The sequence below is a fragment of the Echinops telfairi genome, unplaced genomic scaffold, assembly GCF_000313985.2.
Source record: "Echinops telfairi isolate 266 unplaced genomic scaffold, ASM31398v2 ScPeMD7_7;HRSCAF=31, whole genome shotgun sequence".
Classification (NCBI taxonomy): Eukaryota; Metazoa; Chordata; class Mammalia; order Afrosoricida; family Tenrecidae; genus Echinops; species Echinops telfairi.
The window spans coordinates 5,668,647-5,692,576 of NW_022103904.1; the positions used below are offsets into that span (position 1 = coordinate 5,668,647).

At 39.8% G+C, this 23,930-nt stretch overlaps 1 protein-coding gene and 1 non-coding gene across 2 annotated transcripts; both read left to right on the plus strand.

Annotated features, from left to right (window-relative positions):
• The first annotated feature begins 1,447 nt into the window (after positions 1 to 1,447).
• RALA (RAS like proto-oncogene A) lies at positions 1,448 to 23,073 on the plus strand. Its single transcript, XM_004708029.2, has 4 exons — positions 1,448 to 1,601; positions 6,068 to 6,276; positions 13,461 to 13,635; positions 22,891 to 23,073. Exons 1-4 carry the CDS (start codon positions 1,488 to 1,490, stop codon positions 23,008 to 23,010), a joined length of 618 nt encoding a protein of 205 aa, XP_004708086.1. The 5' UTR covers positions 1,448 to 1,487; the 3' UTR covers positions 23,011 to 23,073.
• On the plus strand, positions 16,412 to 16,517 carry LOC115868160. The gene has a single exon (XR_004045447.1). It is a non-coding gene; the product is annotated as a U6 spliceosomal RNA (small nuclear RNA).
• Positions 23,074 to 23,930: the final 857 nt, after the last annotated feature.

A 23,930-nucleotide genomic window follows, 5' to 3' on the forward strand; every position in this document is an offset into this window, starting at 1 on the left:
AAAGAAGGCTGTGAAAGGATAAGCCCCACCCAGGGCTTTGAGTACTCAGGATATTTGCATTCCAAGAGACCTGCCTAGGGGATTGTTGACAGATTGAAGAAAAAAGGAACTCTTGGATTTTTTGAAGCTTGAACTAGTGGTTTTTGTCAGAAGCTGGAAAAAATCTGGAACCATGAAGAAAACTCTCTAGGACTGAACATTAAAGGGAGCCGGTGGCAGCCTGAAACTCTTGCTAGGTGATCACCTGGATCCACATGTTGAGTGGAATTGGGAGAAAAGCAGCAATAGAGAGATGGGTTGAGTCTGTCTACTAAACCCATGGGCCTGGTTTACAGTAACTAGAGAAGAGGAGCGTGGTTGACTGGTCTGAAGTTCCTGACCTAGCACAAGGGGGCTAGGCTTTTTGAGAATTTGTAATAAGGCCATGGTCTAAAGGTAAGGTGACCAATGGGCACCCTGGTAAGGCTAAGTGAGGCAGCCCACATTGAGCTGACAAGAACCCGACCAGATGAACAGAAGATTCTGAGCCTGTGAACTGGAGCATATTGTGCTGACTTTATGGCTGTCCTGTCCTGATTTGACTTTGCATATGGATGCATATTTTACAAGGTTCCAACTGAAATGAAGAGTCCTTACGTAAAAGATTATGCTTGTCTCCTCAGAGCACTGGGTTGATGTAACTGAGTAGTATAGAAATTGGATACTCAAAATGGGGAGGATAAAGGCATGAAGTGGCTGGTTTACAAACTTTCATAGCTGGGGGAATATATTTGATAGAATTATAGGATTAAGGTGTAGGTGTTACTTAATTGCAATTGTTAGGCATAGGGGGGGCCTAATAAGGGTGCTATCAGTTTTTTCCTACTGAAATTAGGAGAATGGTCTCTTTATTTAATGCCTAAAAGTTAATATGAACACAAAATGGGAAGGGGCAAGAAAGAATGGGAGTGGAGAACATGGGGAGGAAGTGGGACGGGAGCTGCTGGCTCCATGGTGGGGCTTGCAACCAGTATCACACAACAAAATGTGTACTATCCCAGTGTTGGATGGAAAACTAATTTGCTCTGTAAACTTTCACTTAAACCATAATAAAAAGTTCAAAGACAAGAAAGTGATCTGTTAGTTTGTTTTCAAAATCTCTGAGATTATACTCCAAGGCATTCCTGTCAGCATGTGGTTACACTGGGAATATTTTCCCTTTCAGAGATAGCTCCTTACCAAAACCCAACAATACTAAGAAAAATACCCTTGGGTCACATGCTTGTGCTATTGCTGTGGTGTTCTCTGGTAAATGGCTTCTTCCCTTGAGTGGGTGTCCTTCCTTCGCCGCCTGTTCGCAATCACTGCAGAGTAAAAGCTACTTTCTTCAACCCTGAGGACATCTTGTCACCAACTCGAATTCTGGAGAAGATTACACTAAGCGTACTTGTTCTTTCCTTCTTCACAGGTTCTTCTTCATCCTTTGGTGAAAACTCTGCAACAAAAAGATGGCTGCAAACAAGCCCAAGGGTCAGAATTCTTTGGCCTTACACAAAGTCATCATGGTGGGCAGTGGTGGTGTGGGGAAGTCCGCTCTAACGCTGCAGTTCATGTATGATGAGGTGAGTGCTTACTTCACGAGGACTATTCATGTTTGGGGCTTGGAGACGATCACTCTAAGTTAGGCCTGGTGTTACGGATTTGAATGATTGCTGGAATCCTTAAATAATCATTTTTGTTCATTTTAAAATTCAGAGTCAACAGCTATACTTAACTTGATTTTATAAGTGAAGTACTCAAGGTGCTTTAAAATTTCATGCTTAAAAAAAGAGAAAGAAAAAGTAATGAAAAGAGTATCTGTATTTTGAGCAATCTAACTATCTTTGACTTACCATGTATAGGTCAAGTTTTTCAGCACATTTTTAATGCCGTTTTGTGGTGAAATTGGGTGCCTTGGCTGATATTTGGGTCAGATTATACTCGAGTATATACGGTATATTTTGTATTTTATTGGAGATGCCCACCCTAAATTAATAGAACTGATACTATATAGTACTTGATACTTGAGGTTAACATAAGAGGGAACTTAAAAAACATTGGAAATTTTTCATTATCTTTTAATTCCATTTCCCCCCCATAAACTTTCTTGAGACCCTTTTATAAATACAAAGTGCCCTTTAGGAACCTCAATGAGAAGGTTGGTTATTTGTTTTGTATTTTGCTTGGCACTCACTCACCACTAAACAGGTTAAATAAATATGCCCCTACAATTTACAGTTACTGCAGGTTACAGATTACTATGAATAGGTCTGTGTGAAATTTTATTGTGCCAGAGTTAAAAATCTTGCCCCGTCATCATCCCCCCCTCCGCCCCCACTATCATGATCCCAATTCTACCTTACAAGGCTGGTACAGATAGGGACTGGAAACGCAGGGAATCCTGGGCAGATGACTCCTTCAGGACCAGTGGTGAGAGTGGCGATACTGGAAGGATGGAGAGAATGTGGGGTAGAAAGGGGGAACCGATTATAAGGATCTACATATAACCTCCTTTCTGGGAGACAGACAACAGAAAATTGGGTGAAGGGAGATGTCGGACAGTGTATGACATGACAATATACTAATAATTTATAAATTATCAAGGGTTCATGAGGGAGGGAGGGTGGAAAGGGAGGGGGGAAACGAGCTGATACCAAGGGTTTAAGTGAAGAGCAAATATTTTGAGAATGATGAGGGCAATGAATGTACAAATATGCTGGACACAATTGATGTATGTATGGATTGTGATAAGAGTTGTATGAGCCCCAATAAAATGATTTTTTTTTTAAATCTTGCCCTGTATACTATATAACGAATGCAATGTATTCTTCTTTACAGAACATTACCAAACCTTAATGCTTTAAGAGTTGGTAATCCAGTTTAAGCATATAACCTCAATTTTCCCCACAATAGAAGTAAGGTTTTATTATATTCTTTTTTCTTTTTCTTTTTATGCTTGTAAAAATCCTTCCTGGCTGCTGGTGGTAACCCCAATTTACAGATGAAAAAATAGGACATTGGAATGTTTACCCAACTTACCCAAGAAAAATGACTTCTAATAAGAAACCAAGATGAAAACTTGGTTTCCCATTTTTTAAAATCTTACAGATTCGTAGCATCCCATTGTTTCTTCCCGTTGTCTACTAGACACTGTTAATTTCACAGGCATAACACTTGTTGATTCCTATAATAAGATGCCACAGGGGAGAGGGGTGTTGAAATGGTACATTAAGTGAGATTACGAACTTATTTGTTCGTTCATTTTCTTTGCTACTTAATAGCCATCTTCTCTCAAGCTGATCCTGAAATCAGGCCCTTTCTCCTTGACAGTGCCAAGGAGCCTTACTGCCATCAAGGCAGTTCTGACTCAAGACTGCCCCATAGGACAGAGTCGAATTGTCCCTGTGGGTTTCCGAGGTTATATATCTTACTGTGTGTAGAAAACCTCAACCTTCCCCTGTGGACTAGCTGTGGTTTTGAATTGATCACTTTGTGGTTAGCACAGAACTCTTAATCTACTAAGGCAGCAGGGCTCCTTCCTTGACAGTAAGGAGGCCAAAAATGAACATAGTCAGATGCCTGGCATTGGTTGAATGGTTAAGTACAATATTTGCATGTAAATATAGTAGAGTGATGGATAGCTTTTTTTCTAATAATAATTTTATTGGGGACTCTTACAGCTCTTATAACAATCCATACATCATTTGTATCAATCACATTTATACGTATGTTGCCATCATCATTTCTAAAACATTTTCTTTCTACTTGAGCCCTTGATATCAGCTCCTTTTTTTCCCTCCCTCCCCTACCGCTCCCGCCCTCACGAACACTTGATAATTTATAAATTATTATTTTCATATTTTGCACCGTCGGCTGTCTCCCTTAACCCACATTTCTGTAGTTTGTCCCTCCGGGGTGGGGTGGGGATTACATCAATCATTGCAATCAGTTCCCCCTTTCTCCCACCACTCTCCCCACCTTCCCCCTACCCTCATAGTATTGCTACTCTCATTATTGGTCCTCGGGTTTATCTGCCCTGGATTCCGTGTGTCATCTGTACCAGTGTACGTGCATGGTCTAGCTGGATTTGTAAGGTAGAAGTGGGGTCATGATAGTGGGGGGAGGGACAGCATTAGAGAATTAGAGGAATTTTGTGTTTTGGTGGTGCTGTATTACACCCTGGCTGGCTCATTCCTTCCTTGTGACCCTTCTGTGAGGGGATGTTCAACTATCTACAGATGGGCTTTGGGTCTCCATTTGGAATCCCCTTGTTCGCATCAAAATGGTTGGTTGTTTTTGGTCTTCTGGTCTTCTGATGCCTGATACCTGATACTGTTGACACCTCGTGATGCTTCTTCTATGTGGGCTTTGTTGCTTCCCTGTTGGATGGCTGCATGTTTAACTTCAAACCTTTAAGACCCCAGATGCTATATATCTTATAATAGCCAGGCACCATCAGCCTTCTTCACCACATTAGCTTATGTACCCATTATGTCTTCAGCAGTCATGTTGGGAAGGTGAGCATCACAGAATGCTAGGTTATTAGAAAAAAGTGTTCTTGCCTTAAGGGAGGACTTAAGGCCCAATGTCCATCTGCTACCTTAGTACTAAACCTATAAATATATGTACATAGACCTATATCGTTCTAGGTGTATATTAATATATTTACATATGTACTTTTGTATGTTCATACCTCTATAAATGTCTTTTGCCTCCTAGTTCTTTCCTCTATTTCCTTTTGCTTTCCTCCTGTCTGCACTATCATATCTGACCTTCATTAGGCTCTCTGTACTTCTTCTCAGCTACATTGCACTTGGTCAAACTCCAACAGGCATCCTGTGCCCTCTTCACCATCGCTTTTAGATCACTTGTTGTCCTCTTGTCCTGGGCTTATTGTTTCCCACCTTCTTTTTCCCCACCTCCTCCTCTCCCATGTACCCCCAGAACCATCCGTCCTGTTGTTTTCCCCTCGGGATTGTTTAGATGAATAGCTTTTGCAGTTACAAATACACTGTGTCTAGCTTTTAATAATTATTTACTGAGTACCTGCATTGTTCCAGGCATGGGAGGTATCGCATTCTTCATAGTAAAGGTTCCTGCTCTTGGGGCTTCTGTTCTTGTAGAGGACATAGACCTTAAACAGATAAACAAGAAAACATCAGATAATGAAACTCTTTAAAGTAACTAATCAGAAATTGGCCAAGGGTATCTGTGTGGATGTACATGTGTACATACCAACAGTGAGTCACTGATCAAGTAGTGTGTCAAGGTGACAAGAATGAGTGAGACGTGAGTCTGTGCTAAAGATTTATGCAGCGGAAGATAGTGCAAGGTAAAGTAGTGTAATTGTTTTAATAGGGGGGAATATCAAAGTTCAGGATTTGACAGAGCAGTGCAAGCTATTTAATGACTTGATTCATTTCTTGAGAAAGAAAAGATTTAATGCTACTTTCCATGCTTACCAACATATTAACTTCCTCTCTAAATATCTCAAATTCTGGAACTAGAATTAAAGCTTAGAAGAATATATTTTATGAAATATGTTTAATAGTTTATGCAGGAATAATGTTTCAGAAAAGAAGAAAACCACCAATTTCACCTGTAAAACAGACGGAAGGTAATAGTTCATCCCTCTCTTTTTGCAGCTGAGGAAGATGCTAAACTGTCTAAATTAAAAATAACAATGCAACTTTTTTATTAGTATTATTTATGGAAACCGAGAAGAAGGTAAATGTTATGTGCTAAGCTGATAACCAAAGATCAACATTTCAAACCTACCAGCTGTGCTGTGTGGGAGACAGATGAGACTGTGTCCTTGTAGATTCACAGCCTCAGAGACTGTATGGAACAGGTCTACTCTGTCCTGTAGGAGAGCTGGGAGGCAGAATCGGCTAGACAGAAGTGAGTTTGGGGGACTGGGTAAAGGGCACAGAGGACTTCCATCACTATTTTGACAATGTCATGTGAATTCTAGTTATTTCAAAATTAAAAGTTTTAAGAAGTAAAAATAATAATTAAAAACATGATGTGTTTTGTATCTTTTTTCTAGTTTGTGGAGGACTATGAACCTACCAAAGCAGACAGTTATCGGAAGAAGGTCGTGCTGGATGGGGAGGAAGTCCAGATCGATATCTTAGATACTGCTGGGCAAGAGGACTATGCTGCAATCAGAGACAACTACTTCCGAAGTGGAGAGGGTTTCCTCTGTGTCTTCTCTATTACAGAGATGGAATCCTTTGCAGCGACAGCTGACTTCAGGTGTGTGGAAAGCAGTATTGATAACTGTATGACAATGTTCTCTCCCTCAAAGCAAGCGGAAAACAGGACTCTCTCGTTAGACTTTCACTGTGTCTACTTGGGTTTATTTCCTCTCTGATATTAATACCTGACTCTGCACACTGTGTACTTAGTTATTCAGCATGCCTGACACGATCTCACAACTGTCCGCAGATCAGTTGTATTAGGGCTTGAGTGTGTGATAGCTTGAAGTAAGTACCCTAAGTCTCTGTATCTATTTTTGGAGGAAAATACCGCTGGTGCATTAAGTTAATATTTAGAGCACATCATGGAGCTGTGTCCCAAATTTTCTCTCTTCCTGTGTAGTCACTGGTTTTTCAGCTGTGATGCTCAGCAGGCACATTGTCATCCTTGCAATACGATGCCCTAACAGCACTGGCAGATGCCTTTAAGAGAAGTAATATTACTGCCATTTAGTACACTTGCTGTTGTTGCTTACTCAAAATTCGGTATCCATTGGTTCCTGGGGAGGTTGTGGTGATGGGAGGAGTCCTTTTTTCTGTAAGCTAAATTTGACAAAGTCTCCCAAATACTGCATGCAGAATCGAAGTTATGTTTTAGTTGCATATTTTCATTTCTTTTTGAAACATCTGCTTTGGGTTGTGGGGGATACAAAAGAAGCATGTAATTTAACCTTTATTAAACATACAGCCTTTTGAATACGAGGGTAAGTCCAAAAGTATTGCTTCTAGGGTTCCAGTTCCTACCTGTACTAGTTTATTCCGAACAAAATGTCTGTAAACATATATCTGCGAGCAGTCTCTCAGTAATACATTTATTTGTCTTAGTCTTATTTTTTTTTTTTTTTTGTCTTAGTCTTATTAAGAAGCCATGCTGGCAACGTGTTGGGCTGCTAACTGTGAGGTCAGCAGTTTGAAACAACTCCTCGGGAGAAAGTAAACTAAAGATTTAGTCTCAGAACCCACAGGGACAGTTCCACTCTGTCTGTAGGGTCACTGTGAGTTGGAATCCACTTGGTAGCAGTCAGTGAGAAGTCTTGTTAGGAAGTCTTCCCCCGAAGAGGTTCCATCAAAACAGAAGCTTCTGGGGGGCTTTACTGCGTCAGTTAAATTTTGCAAGGCAAAGAGGTCAGCATGGAAGGTTATGGCAATTATTTTGTAGGAATTCCATGGAAGTCACCATGATAGATTTCCTCAAAGGACCCAGAATGACCAGAGGGGCTTATAATGAAGACATTTTCCAGAAAGGGAAACGACATTGGTGAGAATAAGGCTAAAAAAGTTGTACAATGAATTGTTTTCCATCCCGACAATGTATCTGCTCACAAGGACTGTCTTATGAGAATTTCATTGGGAAACCTTACCCTATCCACTTTATCACCAGAGCTTGCCTTTTCAGTTTTCTTTTTGCTCCCAAAACTCAAAGAACGTTTCAAAGGCACACAATTTGAGCTTATTGAGGAAGCCCAAACAGCCATTTGGATGCGCTGCAAATGGAAGCGCACAGGATTCTTCAGGGAAGGGTTAGAGAAATGGGAAAGCCACCTTTAGAAGTTTATAGACCTAGACGGATGATGTGTTGAGAAACAATAGCCTCATATTTTCATATTTTTGTTCAGTGTTTCTATGATTTATTTGCAGTACTTTTTTACTTACCCTCATAGATAAGGTCATGAAACCAAGAGGAAGTTAGTGGCAATATAGGAGACCTAGGCAGAGCTCAGAATGGGGTATCCAGTCAGTGAGAGAAGGGTTCATGAAATGGATAGGCCTGAGAGATCATGATTTCCGCAGATGAGGAATGAAGGTATTTCAGGTGATTTGGGCAAAAAATGGAGCCTGGACTTATACAGAAATCAAAGCATTCCTTTTTATATACACTTGAAATGTCTTAAGAACTTAAAGTTCACAAAGAATACATCACAAAGGCATCATTGAGGCACTTATAAAATACAGGTTTATTTATAAAATTAAATTCGTTGGTTTCTGTAAGGAAGGAATTTCATATATCATAAAATGCAGAGACATGAAACCCTAGGAGGCATGTTGAAAGTTACATAAATAGTAATAGTTATTCATTTGCTCAACAAATACCTAAGTGTTTATTATGTAGCTGTCTGTGCTCTACATAGTAGAAGAAATTGTGTCATCGTAGTCATCAGTACCACAGTGGAATCTCGAAAGAATGGATATTCTTAGACCAACCTAGAGCATCATGGACCATTGCTATTACAGAAATAAATGGGTGTTTCATTTCATTTTGAAAAAGTCCAATTTGTTGTCCTTCCCATAAATAAAAATGGCCCTAGTAACTCACCAGCAATAGGGAAAATAATGTTGAGAAAATCCCAGTGTTACAGGAAGGCACAGGAGCTAACCTGCACAGAACAACATGAATGTCAGGCTCCCTCTTGAGTTTTCCTGAGCATTTCTATTACCAAGAGAGACTTCGCTCCCTAATCTTTGTTACACTTACCACACTCCTGTACTAAATTTGACATATATGTGTTACTCATGATAAGGTTAAAAAAAAAAAGAGCAGGATCCACTTCTTATTCTTCAAAAGTATCCTTAGTAATCATAATTGGCACAGTGACTAGCATGTAACATTTAGCACATGCTTAATAAACCTTTGACTTTATTTGAACATTCCCTGGCCCTCCTGGTTCTCACTTTTCTTATATTATTGAAGCCCTGGTGGCATGGTAGTTTGGCATTGAGCTGCTAACCATAGGGTTAGCAGTTCAAAACTACCAGCCACTTCTTAGGAGAAAGATGAGACTTTCTACTCCTATAAAGAGTTACTGTCTTGAAAAACCACGGTGACAGTTCTTCCCTGCCCTGCAGGGCCTCCATAAATCAGAATGGACTGGATGACAGTGAGTTGGTTTTTGCTTATTTTGTTTATTTAGTTTATTTTGTACTAAGCTTGATATGTATGTGCAGCATCCATTTCTTAGCCATCACAGGTATCCTTAGTACCCGTAATTGGCACAGTGGCTAGCATGTAACATTTAGTGCATACTTGGTAAATCTTTGACTTTATTTGAAAATTCCCTTGCCCTGTTGGTTCTCACTTTCCTTATATTAAAATTGAAAAGTTAGAACTGTTTGTAAAGGTGCTTTCCTATCTTAAAATTGTTTTATAGCCTCAAAAGTTATATTTTACATACATAGATACGCATCACTGTAAGCAAAATGTGTATGGAAGTTATAGGCATAGCATTACCTTTCTCTGGCATCCAGGAGAGTATCTAAGAAAACCCAACTTACTTACTGACTCAAGAATATTGTCTTCCACCTCTGAGCTCAGAAGGTCTAGGTTTCCCACAGCCATTTTTCTGATAGCAGTGATCACTTCAGTATCCCTGAAGCATCGGACTCAGTGTAGCGTAGTAAATGCTTATTGACAAACAGATTAATCACTATATGAGGAGGCTTCAGAACGTCTGTGGAAAGATGAAATTAGGACGTAATGGAACTTTCCGACGAACTTTTTGAAGCCCCTCATGTATGTCTATACATATAACTTAAAATATTAGAGTCACAAACACCTGATTCAGACTCACATACCTGGTGCCTACTCAGACCTTACAGATGTTAGTCATGATCAACATTATTATTAGCCTCTTAATTTTAGGTTGTTGGTGATAAAGAAAACAAAATCACAGCAAAATAGTTGTTAGCTGCCCTGGGGAAAGATTATGAATAGCCACAATCCTCTTCACAAATATATCATACTTTTCATAGCAGCCTAGTGGTGAGTGTTACCGTGGGAATGTTAGTGGTGGGAAACATCACTATATTGTGCCGTACTACACAGCTTACTCTCTGTCACCCAGATCCATGCTCATTTGGCATTTTCCTTTTCTAAAAGAATGTCTAAGGTAAGTACAAATCAATGAGGGGTGAAGATGGCTTTATGTATTTTCCATATTCTATCTTTGTATTAAATTTCCATATTCTATCTGTGGTATTAAAATTTTTCATATCTTTCTGTTAGAAGAACTGAGAATAACCCTTTGCTTTATGATTCAAATTCAGAGAAATTCCTGAAATTTTGATTCTGTCAGAATTTTACTACCCCAACAGTAATCAGGTGAACAAACTAATAATAATAATAATAATGCTTGCTACATAGCATTTGCCACATGCCATAGACTGTCTAAGCACTACCAAGTATAACAAACCTATATGTAACATAATATTTACAGAGATTGCTTAGATTTATTTTAAAAAGTATATCAGTGTTTATAGATTGAATAAGAGGGAGGTCAAATATCTAGTTCCAAAACTTGAACCTAATTGGTTGGCGGAACAGATGAAAATCGTGGGTTTAGCTTTATGATCTTGCTGTTAATCCCTTAGCTGTATGGGATCTCTTAAATTAATGGTGATTCTTTTGTAAAACCACATGGCCACCACATTTCATACTTTTTAATTGAATTTGGTAAGATTCCTGACTAAAACACTAGTCTGTACCCCTACTCTTTAATGTATTAAGGATTTTTATATAGGATATTATATAAATCATATAATTAAACTATTTTGTGATGTTATATCATAAAAACACTCTTGTTCTCTTATTAATGACCAGTCTAACTCTAATGGAAACAACTAATTTGAAACTTTTTTTCTGAATGATTAAGTGATTTTTATTTAACATAGTTTCTTGTCACCTTTTTCTCATGTTCCCTGTGGGATTGAGCTGGTTACATATAATAATAAAGTTTCCCCTCTGCCCATTCGTAACTTTGACGTACAGAGGATATTTTGTCTTACATGGAAAACTACGCTGTATTGCCCAGTGGACACCTCAATGTCCATTCCATATCAAAAATAGGGTCTGGTGAGGGAGAATTTGGGAGAATTAAACCTTCTTGAACAGGATTTATTCCCTCCATATCCCACTATGGAGGTATCATAGCATCCACTATAGTTGCGGAGCATTTGATTGCTCAGGTTGAAATCTAAATTCTTCGAGTTCACTTTTGAACAAGTTATATAACATCTCTCAGATGAAAGAAATGGCCTTCACTGGAGATCCCCTTGCAGAGGGGTCTCGGGGAGGAGATGAGCCAGTCACGGTACAATGTAACAACGATGAGAAATACAACTTTCCTCTAATTCCTAAATGTTTCCTCCCCGCTCCCACTACCATGACTCGAATTCGACCTTACAAGTCTGGCTAGACCAGAGGATGTACACTGGTACAGATAGGAACTGAAAATCCAGGGAATCCAGGGCAGATGAGCCCTGCAGGACCAGTGGTGTGGGTGGCGAGACGGGGAGGGTAGAGGGAGAGTGGGTGGGAAAGAGGGAACCGATTACAGGGAACTATATGTGACCTCTCCTCCCTGGGGGACAGACAACCAAAAAGTGGGTGAAGGGAGACGTCGGATAGAGCAAGATATGACAAAATGCCAATTTATAAACTATCAAGGGCTCATGAGGGAGGGGGCGGGGAGGGAGGGGAAAATGAGGACCTAATGTCGGGGGTTTAAGTGGAGAGAAAATGTTTTGAGAATGATGTACAAATGCGCTTTACACAATTGATGTGTGTATCGATTGCAATAACAGTTATATGAGCCCCTAATAAAATGTTTAAAACAAAAAAAAGAAAGAAATGGCCTTATCTCTTAGATTAGACTAATCGTGGGTTTGGGATGCGGGTTAAATGGGATATGTGTGTAAAGGATTTACAGTAGTGCCTGCTGACGCCTCATGCGCCCTCAGCAGACTGAGAGAGGTAGTGAGGGGGTGATGGCGTCCCAGAGGCACCCCTGTGGAGTACAAAATAAACCATCTCTCAAACTGCCCCATGAAGTTTCCAAGGCTGCAGTCTTTGTAGAAACAGATCAGCAGGTTTTTTCTCCCCGGGAGCCAGTGGTGATGAGGGTGTCACTGCCCCCTTTGTTAGCAGGTGCACTCCACCATTGTACAACAGGGCTCTCTGTCACTGCAATTAGCCCTGTCATATTCTCATGTTCTCTTTGTCTAAAATACTGACATACCTGCAGTTTTCAATATTTTAAAAATAATTTCAAAGGAGAGGGGTCTGAAGGAGACCAGGGTATTAAGTGTAAGTCTCTTACAGACTTCTCAGGTCTGTTGATTTTACAAGAAAACATCATCTAGTGGCCTGTCAATAATAGCATGAATTGGATATTTGCCACATGCCAGTCACAATCATAAACATTTAATAATTCTCATAGCAACCATAAGGAAAGTATTATTATTAGCCCATTGAATAGATCATGTTCACAAACATATTTGGCCTCCTACCCCCTTTTCCAAGGGATAAAAAACAAAAGAGGAACTCTGTACCCGGCAACTGTTTCTGTTCATCTAAAACCTTTCAATTATCAGCAACGTGTAAAGGGCAGTTGCATTTGACGCTTTCATTTGCCCCTCTAACTCCTAGGCTTACACATCTTTGTTAGTGAACAGGTGCACCTCAGAGATACTGGTGTTCAGTTCCAGACTACCTCGATGTAGTGAATATTGTAAGAAAGTAAGTCACTGCATGATTTCCCTTGGTTTCCCAGCACATGTAAAAGTTATGATTACACTATACTGCCGTCTGTGAAGGAGCCCTTGTAGCACAGTGACTTAAGTGGTGGGCTGCGAACTCAAAAGGTTGGTAGTTCTAACCCACCAGCAGCTCTGCGGGAGAAAGATGAGACAGATGGATAGCTGTAAAGATGTCTAGACTCACAAACCTTCCAGGGCATCTGCCCTGTCCTAGAGGGTCTCTTGGAGTCAACTCAACCGCAGTAAGTCTGGTAGTCCATGAAGTGTGCGATGGCATTGTGAATAAGTTTGAATAGTGAGGATTACCAAAGTGTAACACTGACACATGAAATGAGTACATGCTATTGGAAAGACAACTCCAATCAATAGACTTGGCTGCTTAAAACAGGGTTGCCATACACCTTTAATCTGTGTTTGTTTTTGTTTGGGGGAGGGAGGCATAGCTTAAGGTATGCCTGTATTTTTTTTTTCTGTATCACTATTTAATGAAGTGATTATGTAATTTAAGTGATTGATGATAGAATCACTGCTATATAACAAATGAGCTTGTCATTATTGGATAGTAACATGCACATTATCAGTCAATGTTAATTACAGCTATTTGTTATGTAAAGATAATACTAACATTTCTTCTGATTTTCTTTTATTCAGGGAGCAGATTTTAAGAGTAAAAGAAGACGAGAATGTTCCGTTTCTGCTGGTTGGTAACAAATCAGACTTGGAAGATAAAAGGCAGGTCTCTGTAGAGGAGGCAAAAACCAGAGCCGATCAATGGAATGTTAACTATGTGGAAACATCCGCCAAAACGCGAGCTAATGTTGACAAGGTAAAACGTGACTCTCAGTCCTCTGAATTCCTGGTAGAAGTAGAGTGGTGTGCCTTCACTCGGCCCCATTTTGTTCAGCGTCTATGAGACTTCCAAAGAGTGGCATGCTTTTTAATATATATTGATCCTTATCAGCCCTGAATGCTCGAGCTCAACAAATTAGGAGTTTCTTATTTTTCCATAGGTTCCCAAGAGATATTCAAGCATGAGACACTATAGCTGAATAGTTTGTCTTTTGGTTTTTTTAGTGCTAACAGGATTCCTGACCTGAATCCCTGCCCTTTTTTCTGGATGAGCTAGATAATTTTTAAAGAATTGTGTAAGTCCCACGATACCAGTACTGAACTTCCTTACCTCTGACCTCACTCCTTTCTGATCCCATTAAGTTGTCCTAAGTGAGGTGCCTCCCAGATGTGAGGATTCTAAAAGCTCTGCCACTACACTCATCACCTCACCCTTGATTCCCCCTGCGGTGAAAGGGAAAGCACTGCCCTGCTGCATTCTGTGCAGGTCCCTCCACCTTTTCCCTTATTTCCTCACTGGTTAAAGTGGGCCTTCCTGGGGGAGACTTCCTGTGGAACACCCTTACCTAATTTCTGGAATCCTCCCAAGTGCATTTCATCTTGGAAAGAGAACCCCCTCTGTCCCTAATCTAGCAACCTGTCTCACCACTTGTGCACTCTGGTTCTTAGCTCTTTCACCACCCCCAGCACAGAGTTCCCACTATATTTTCCTCCTCTGGGTTTAATTGGGCAGCTGCTTTCCTACTGACATACAGCCTCTGGAGAACCCTTGTAGGACTGTTTCAAATGGAAGAAATGGGCATGTATACAAGCATTACAGTTGTTACAGGCTATTGTGTGGTGAGTGGTTATGCTAATCAGGTCAGGAGTTCAAGACCACCTGACGCTCCTCAAGAGAAAGAAGGCGCTTTCTATTTCCATAGAGAGTAACGGACCCAAACACTCACAGGGGCAGTTCTACCCTGTCCTTTAGGGTCACTATGAGTCAGCATGGACTCAATGCTAGTGAGTTGGGTGTTGGCTATTTATATGAAGTAATGCTTCTTTGTAGAGACAAAATCGTTTTCGACACATGCCCCTTTCGTCCATTTCAAACAGTCATACAAGTTCTCTCGGGCTGGCTGTATGTCAGTAGGAAAGAAGCTGCCCCGTTAAGCCAAATGTAGGTGGGAACTCTGTGTAGGTGGGTCATGGAAGGTACTGTGTATCTAACCGTGCCACTATATTCCTGGGATCCTGGATGTCATTTGGAGTTGCCTTGCTTGCAGTGATTCAAGCTAATGTTCCAGCTGATAATACATCTTCAGACACCCTACACTGAATGCATCTGTCAAGAGATTTAGATAGTAGTAGAGTTCAGAGAGACCTGTGTCCCCTCTAATATGTATTGAAATCCAAATTTGTTACACAATTTCAGAAATGCGTAATGCAGCATGATTTTCATTAATGAAATCACATAGTGTCAAAAAAAAATCAAAGCTTGGAAAGCAAATGTTTTGAGAATGATGACAGCAACAAATGTACAAATGTGCTTGACACCATGGATGTATGTATGTATGAATTGTGATAAGAGTTATATGAACCCCCAATAAAATGATTTTTTTTTTTTAATCAAAAGCTCAAAATAATTGGATCTTGCCAGGGTTAAAGTCTTCTGGTGGGACCTGTCTTCATCCTTGCTGTCGAGGCTCCACAGCTGCACCTCTCAAACTGTTAGGTTCAGAGGAGTCGCCTGTAAGCACAGCTACTCTTTCCCCGAGAGATTTTTTCATTTGGTCTGGAGTGGGGCCTGAGGATTTGCATTTCCAGCAAGGTTCATGAGATCTGTACTTAGATCAGTGCCATGAGTTTCTACTCAGTATTCTAGTTTTCTCTATAATTTAGGGCAGTACGTGTTGAGATTGTGTCTGGGGTTTTGGAAGGCAACATCGAACATTACAGAACTCAAACTCTTAACATCTCCTCCTAATTGATGTCATGAGCTAGTAGAAGAATACATTCTAGAAGATACTTGAACTGAGGAAAACGGGAAATGAAACAAGCATCACCAGGCCCACGCCTGTGGGGGTCATCTGCTGGCTGGGGACAGAAGATGGTGTTCATTATCAGCACGGTACAAGAAAGACCAACAGCCCACTGTGAAATGGTCAAAATACAGACATGCTGTAGAAAGAAATCTAAGTGCCTTTAAACTTTAAAAGAGAATTATCTGCGTTGTCTAGTGTTGCCTTTGTGATAGAACTGTTCCATAGGCTTTCCAAGACATTAAATCTTATGGGCGTAGACAGCCTCATCTTTTTTCCTCTAGGCTGCTGTTGGGTTTGAACCACTGACCTTATGATTCGGTGCCTAACACCTAACATACAGCACCACCCTGGAGTTTTCCACTTCTAAAACAAAAAGTGCGGTTAAATATATAATTATACACCTTTCACTTGTCACATTGGAAAAAAGGAAAAGGCTGACAATGGACTATTCATAAGAATGTTGATTCATAAGAATGTAGAAAAACAGCAACTCGCATGTTGGTGAAAAGACAAGTTGGCAATTATCTATCAAAATTATGCCCCAGTGATTCAAGTTTTAAAAGTTCATTCATATCAAAGCATATATTCATGCATAAATATGTCCAATAATTGTCATAGAAGCAAAAGACTGTAAGTAGTCCTAATGTCTAATAATAGACTAACTTAACTGTAGTATACTCATTATACTCATAAAATGAAATACTGTACATCAATTAAAAAGAAGGGGTGCTTGCTTCGGTGGCACATATGCTAAAATTGGAACAATACAGAGAAGATTAGCATGGCCCTGCGCAAGGATAATATGCAAATTCGTGAAGCATTCCATATTTTTCTGTGCACATCAATAAAACAAACTGGCTGAAAAAAATAAAAAGAAGTAAGGGTAGGACTGAATGTGCTGACTGGAATGATCTTCAACATCATGTAAATGGGGGGAAAGCAAGGTGCAGAACAGTGTCTATAGTCTGCTGCCACCTCTGTTTCCCTTACACGTACGTACACAGTAGATGGATATTTAAGAATCTTGTGTCTGTGGTAACCACCAGAGAACTCAGCTAGAGATGTATACCCTTTTTATTGCAAATACCCTTCTCCACTTTCGTATTTGAATATTTAAGCTTACACATGTATTTTTTTTAAAAGCAAAAGTGTTGAGCTGAGTTAATTAACATGGCTATATAATGGCGATAGAACAGACTACCCCTAAACTCAGTGGACAAAATAACCATTTACTGTGCCCATAGCTTCTATGAGCCAAGAATTTAGACAGGACACAGTGGGCATGACTTGCCTCTATTCCACAGTGCGTAGTGCCTCGGCTAGAAAGTGGAGGCTGGGCACCGGCACATCTCAACTTAGATTCTAAAGTCTTGTTCACACAGCTGGCAGCTGCTGCTGGCTGAGTCTAAGGATGCCTCACTTCCTCTTCATGTGATCTGTATGTGAGCACTGTTTGCGCTCCCTCACAGTACGGTAGAGAGTTCCAAGGAGAAGAGCCCCAAGATCGTAAGGAAGAACTAGACAGAAGTTATAGCAATTTTTATGATGTGTACAGGGCAGTACCCAACTTCATTCCTGCCTCATTCTATCGGTGGAGGCACTTAGTCTCACCTAGGTTCACGGCAGGGGAAAAAGCATGGGGAATGGCAAGATTCTGAAAAAAACATTCTCAGAAATATTTCTGTGCCCATTTCTGAAAAGTACAATCAAGGTCACCTCTTCTGAACCAAAGCCATTTTAAATTGGGCTGTGCTTATCAGCTAAGCTACAAGGTCATGCTGAAAACTCTGGTTTCATTTCATGGGCTTCAGCATCCTGGAGAATGCTGCCAGAGAAATCGAGGGCCTCGGTGGCTAAATTAAAATAACGGGTAACAACAACTCAAGTTCCAAGTTTGGGCTGTAACTTGATTTTTTTTTTTTTTTTTGCTCAGGAAATAGTTGATGTAATAAGAACTCATATTTACTGGGCTTATAAAAAGAACCAATAAGTGCTTATAAAAAAGGCGCTATGGCAAGCACTGAACATTTCATCTTTAACCACGTGAGGCACAGATACTCTTGCTCACTATTTAGACGAGGAAACAGAGGCTAGGGAGATCATGGAACTAGGTCAAGGCCTCGGGGCTGGGAATGGTGACATCTGGTGGTTTGGAATGGGCAACACTGGTGCCCCCATCCTCTACTCATTTTATTCACAGTAATCACTGGAATAGCCTAGGCTGACTTGGTTTTTTTATCATCCACTATTAGAGGCCTGATCACAAGTTCTCCAGAATGGCCAGTGTTAATATTATCTATTTCTATTAAATTGCAAAGTATTGTGCTTTGTCACGGAGAACAGATACTCGCTCCCCATATGATCTTGTACCTTAGCCATATCTGAATTCCAGTGGATGGAAGTTTCAGAAAGGTGGGTTTTAAAGTCTACCCTGTGATAAGATTCCATGACCACCAGAGCTGTTGAGCATGGCCATGGCCTGTCTGCTGCTTACCTGTCACAGAGAGGTTACCTGAAGACCAGGCTAACCTATTGTGTAGTCACTGGGTACCATGTTCGTCCAGGTGGCTTCATTTGCACCCTTCTGTTCCTTAAGCTATAACTCTAAGGTTGCCTTTAATTTTAAAGAGCATCTTGGGAGGACTGGAGGGAAATTGAACAACTAGACACCCAAAGGGGAAATATGGCTTATTATGTCAAAAAAGCTAATTTTATATTGGAGAATGAATCTTAGTAAAAATATACTGGGGTTTTTTTTTAAATCATTTTATTGGGGCTCATACAACTCTTATCACAATCCACACATACATCAATTGTGTAAAGCACACTTATACATTCGTTGCCCTCATCATTATCAAAACTCGCTTTCCGCTTGGGTTCCTGGAATCAGCTCCTCATTTTCCTCTTACACCCCCCCACCCCCCCACTTCCCACTCCCTCCTGGACCCTTGATAATTTATAAATTACTATTTTATCTTACACTGCTCAGCATCTCCCTTCACCCACTTTTCTGTTGCCCAGCCCCCAGGGAGCAGGTTATATGTAGATCCGTGTGATCTGTTCTCCCTTTCTACACCCCCCCACCCCACACCCCACCCCTCATTCCCTCCCGGTATCGCCACTCTCACCGCTGGTCCTGAGGGGTTCATCTATCCTTGATTCCCTGTGTTTCCAGTTCCCATCTGTACCGCTGTGCATCCTCTGGTCTAACCAGGTTTGCAAGATAGAATTGGGATCATGATAGTAGGTGGGGAGGAAGAGTTTAAGAACTAGAGGAAGGTTGTGAGTTTCATTATTGCTACACTGCAATAGTGACTCAGGAGTGACTCATCTCCTCCCCACTACCCCTCTGCAAGGGATGTCCAGTTGTCTACAGATGGGCATTGGGCCCCATCACGCGCTACCCTCATTCACGATGATATGATCCCCCCCCCCTCCCCACCTTTGGTGCTTGAAACCTGGTCCCCTCGGCCCTTCATGATCACACATACTGTTTTGCTTTTTTAATGTACAATGAATGCATTGGTGCATGCTTATAGTAGAAGGAAAAGTTCGTAATACAGAAAAATAAACAATAAAAAGCGAGTCGTCCTTCACCCATCTGCTTTACTACCTTCCCTATAGCTAACTATTGCTACCAGCTAGATGTCTTTCCAGCTCCCCACCCCCACACTCCCACCCCCAACACACACACACACACTTTTTTTTTCTTTCAGTTAAGCAGTGTAGATTAGCTGGTCCCCCCCCCCCCATTTAAATTGGATTCAATGTATTTCTTCAGCATGCTTTTTAAATTACCTAGCAAAACAAGATCTTGTAACTCCTACCATATTATTGGATCTATATCTACCACATACTTAAAAGCTATGAAGTATTCCTTTCCTTAATCAGATTTTCCAATTAGTGCCATTTAGATAGTTGGCTTTTCCCCCTGCATTCTGAGCAATGCTGCAGGGAGCTGTCTGCAGGTGCGTCATGCAAGCAGGAAAGGAGAGTGCATGTAAAATTCAATCATCCCAAGTCGCCCTCAAGGTCAGCTGCCCTGGCACTCCCACCAGTCCCCCCATAACTTGACCAGCACCAATATCAGCCTTTATTAATCACTGCTCACATCACGAAGTCATGGCTTTGATTTGCGTTTCCCTGATTGCTAATGAGATGGAGCTTCTTGTCATTGATTCATTGGGCATGTATGACTTTGGTAAAATTATTTTCTCCTGCCCATTTATCTAATGAGTCATTGCTTGTTTTGATTCAGAAGCCTACTTTATATTGAGGACATTAACTCGTTGTCCATTTATATTTATTTTGAATGTTGTCTCCTAATCTATACCACATCTTTTAGCTGGGTTTATTCTGTCCTTTGCCACGGGAAAATTAAAATTGTGAGGTCAAATGTGTTATCATTTTCCTTTGTGACGTCTGGGTTGTGCGACTTGCTTGGAAAAACTTTTTCCTTCTTAAATTAAAACAAAGAAAATTCCTACAATTGTTTACTGTTTTTTGTATTGATTTCCATAGAACATCCTTAAGCTATTTGAAAATCCATTTGAACTGCTGAGTACTTAAAAATGAACAAAGCAGATGAATACAAGGATTTAGACTTAGGCTTCTTAGAGAGATGTTTCATCAGTTCTAATAAATTTTATATGGTAAATATTCTGAACTCAACATTTTTACTTTATTTGTCTAGTTTGGTTTTTGGAACGAGTTTTATTTTTAACTTATGTGGGGGAAAAGGAATTCCTGTGATTTCTAGTTTAGAATTAGAAGGGCAAGTTTTATGTTTACTATGTTGCCTTTTAACAAATGCCTTTGTTAAAAGAAATCTAAATTCATCAAAACCAATTCCTTATTTCTTTCCCTAGTTAATAAATTATGTTTCCACTTGGTGGTTGAACCAGAGCTTCCTGTAGCTTTTCTTCATAACTAAGCTGTTGAACACTAAAAATCTCCTACTGCTCTTGCTAGTCAAAATTACTGTGTCAGTTTCTAGCATGAATTGAAGTTTATTGCAGATACTCTTTTAAAATTAGAAACAACCTTCTTATAATATGCCATGCGTAATGCTATCTCTGTACCAAAAAAGCAATTATGGGACTACTGTGATCATTTCATTTTGTTGGCATGGTTGTTTCCTGAAGTAGATTTTACGCAGAGGCATTCAAAAATTCCTAGGCCCCAATTAGCCAGAACTGTAACAAGTGGGTATTATTTATCACTATGTCTTAGTCTGTTGCATTTCTTTTATGTTCTCAGATGCTCAATTTTTCCTTTAATTATGGGGCCTCTTAGTGTTCAAAGCACACTAAAACCAAGCTTGCTACCATAGAGTTGGTTCTGATGCATCGAAGCCCTCCAGGACAGGGTGGAACTGCCCCTGGGGGTTTCTGAGACTGTCGCTCTTTATGGGAGGAGGAAGCCTCAGCTTTCTCCTGAACAATGTCGGGCGGTTTCAGACTGCTGACTTTGCTCCTGTTCAACCCGTAACCCACTTATACTACCACCAGGGCTCTTGTTAGCTCTGTGTTTATCTGTCTCAGCCCACTAGTCTTTGGTAGCTTATTTTTTTACCGTATATACTTGAGTATAATCTGACCCAAATATCCACCGAGGCACCTAATTTTACCACAAAAACTACATTAAAAATGTGCTGAAAAACTTGGCTTATACTAAAGTATATATAGCACTTAATTTTTATAGCCTTGCTCCAGAACAGAAATCAACTCTTAATCTAAGAAATTCTAAATCCCTTTGTTAGTAATGAGACTACAGTCAGAGTACTAACTTGTTCATTGATAGGAAGTACTTATTCAAAGAGGAAAAAGTCATGAGATCAAGCTCTTGACATTCCAGGATTTCTGTAAGATATTTCCTATAGAATAATGCCATTATGACTACTAAGGCTATAAACTAATAATGTTTGAGGTTTTTATTGTTTTACTTCTGTTTAGATTCTGTTCTTGTTTGCTTTTGTCCTTAGCATGTATTCTAAAATTGATACCCCAAACTGTACTGTAAAGCCTCTTGAAATAGTTATTTTCTGTGATTATCTTACTGATGTGATGTACAATTAGGCCTATTTGTTTTCCCCTAGATGGGCATCTCAGGGCAGTATGGCCACATACAGACTCATTTGTTTTACTGAGTATCAATTGGTAACGATTAATTTTTCTTTCTTCCTTTTTTAAATTTAATTTTTGAATATGTAAAGCATTTATATTTCCCAAGTAGAAACTATATAACAAGAGATATTCTGGGACACCTCAAAGTCCTGTATACTCTGTTCCTTTCTTCCTGATTATTAGTTTTCTGTTTATCCTTTCACTATTTTTCCAAATGCAAGCAAACATGTATGTACTCCTCTTCTGGGCACACAGGTCGCCGTTCGTCTGCACTATTCTGTACTCGCTCATCAGCTGAAGTTCCCATTCGAGAGCTGTAGGCATGTCAGGAGAAGTGCGTCAGTCTTTGCATTTGTTCATTTAACAGCATCATCATCTCCTTTTTATATTTGTCTTTTTCTTGGTACATTTTGGTTTTTTTTTCATTTTTAAAGTAGTATCAATTATTAAGTTGTAGAGAAGCCAATCTAATCAATATTTATCAACAATAACTTACCGAAAGCATTTTTTTTTTCAGAATACAAAACTATGGGCTATACATAGAAGTTGTTCATCCATCTGTCACACACACACTTACTCCTTTGGACCAGTGTGTGCTTACTCTCCCAGCCCCTCTCTGTGTTCATGCACACGTTTGTTCTTGAAATGCAATGTTTCCATTCCTGTTTCATTATTGTGCCAACTTCTAGACATCAGACAGAAACTGATAAACTTGCAAATATACTACAACAAAGCAAGCCGTTTTCTAGTGCCTAGATGCCATCCATTGACTTTTATCTCTGGAGTTCTCATCCCTTTTGGGCTGTTTTGTTTTTATCAGAAAAATGGGATGGACAGATCAGATTGCATTTTGTGAACCCCAAAATGTGTCATTGTAAAAAATTCCCAATTTTTTCAAAATACTTGGAGAAGTCAACTTTAGTTAATGTTAGCCTTTTCCTGTACTCCCCAGACGAGTTCTTAATGGGGGTTGTTTTTTTTTTAACCTTACACCAACTTTTTTTGCTGTGGTTTTAGTAGTTACTAAGTTCAAAATATTGTCTTGATTTGTTTTGCTTACCCTCTTCCATTATTTTCTAGGTATTTTTTGACTTAATGAGGGAAATTCGAGCCAGAAAAATGGAAGACAGCAAAGAAAATGGGAAAAAGAAGAGGAAAAGTTTAGCCAAGAGAATCAGAGAAAGATGCTGCATTTTATAATCAGAGCCCAAACTCCTTTCTTATCTTGACCATACTAATAAATATAATTTATAAGCATTGCCATTGAAGGCTCAATTGACTGAAATTACTTTAATGTTTTTGAAATTGGTATGTATCACTAAAAGCATGAATTGGAACTGCAGTGAAGGCTAAATTCACTTTTGTTTTCTCTTCTTTTTTTTTTTTAAACATTTTATAGGCTAAATTCACTTTTTAAAGAAAATTAGCGTGGCTTCACCAAGAAGCAAAGCTCAACTTGTTTCATGATTGCCTACATTTATCACGGCCCTGATGTAGCGGGCGAGCTTGTGCTTCGAGGGCGGTCTCCTTGAACTGTTCGAGAAAGAGGGGAGATGGGGGTGGGGAATGGGAGGAAAGGCTACTTCCTCTGGCTTATTAGAAATCTTAAGTTTTTTATCATTTTAAAATGTCTTGGCCTTCTACTGCCTTGAAAAATGACAATTGTGAACATAATAGTTAAACTGTACCACTTTTTAAACCATTGTTTAAGAAGAGCCAGTGTTTGGCATGGTTGTTGCTATTGTTGGATTGAGAGTAAGTCATCTGTGAACCTGCATTCATTGCCTGGTGATTAAGTTAGAAAAGTGGTGTAAACTTGTATATGAACATTTTGAATATGCCTTAATTTAAAAACCGAAAAATACCTGGTTATGTTATTCTGGGTGTCCTCTGTGGCTCCATGGGCCTATTACCCCATGTGGTCTGGTGAGAGAATAAATATGCCTACTATGGAGTAAAGCTTTTGTATAGAAGATGCTTGAGAAATAACTGTCTTCTAGGAGTCTGTCCAAATTTAAAATGTGTGCCATCCTCTGGTTCTTGAAAATAAGGTTCCAGAGCTCCGTGATTGCTTTCCATAAATCATGCGCTAGTTAGAAATAAAGGGCCAGCTGAAAATC

Coding starts and splice junctions, on each gene's coding strand:
- RALA (XM_004708029.2), top strand. CDS start 1,488: ATGGCTGCAAACAAGCCCAAGGGTCAGAATTCTTTGGCCTTACACAAA. Junction 1,602..6,067: donor TGCAGTTCATGTATGATGAG/GTGAGTGCTTAC, acceptor TCTTTTTTCTAG/TTTGTGGAGGACTATGAACC. Junction 13,636..22,890: donor CGCGAGCTAATGTTGACAAG/GTAAAACGTGAC, acceptor ATTATTTTCTAG/GTATTTTTTGACTTAATGAG.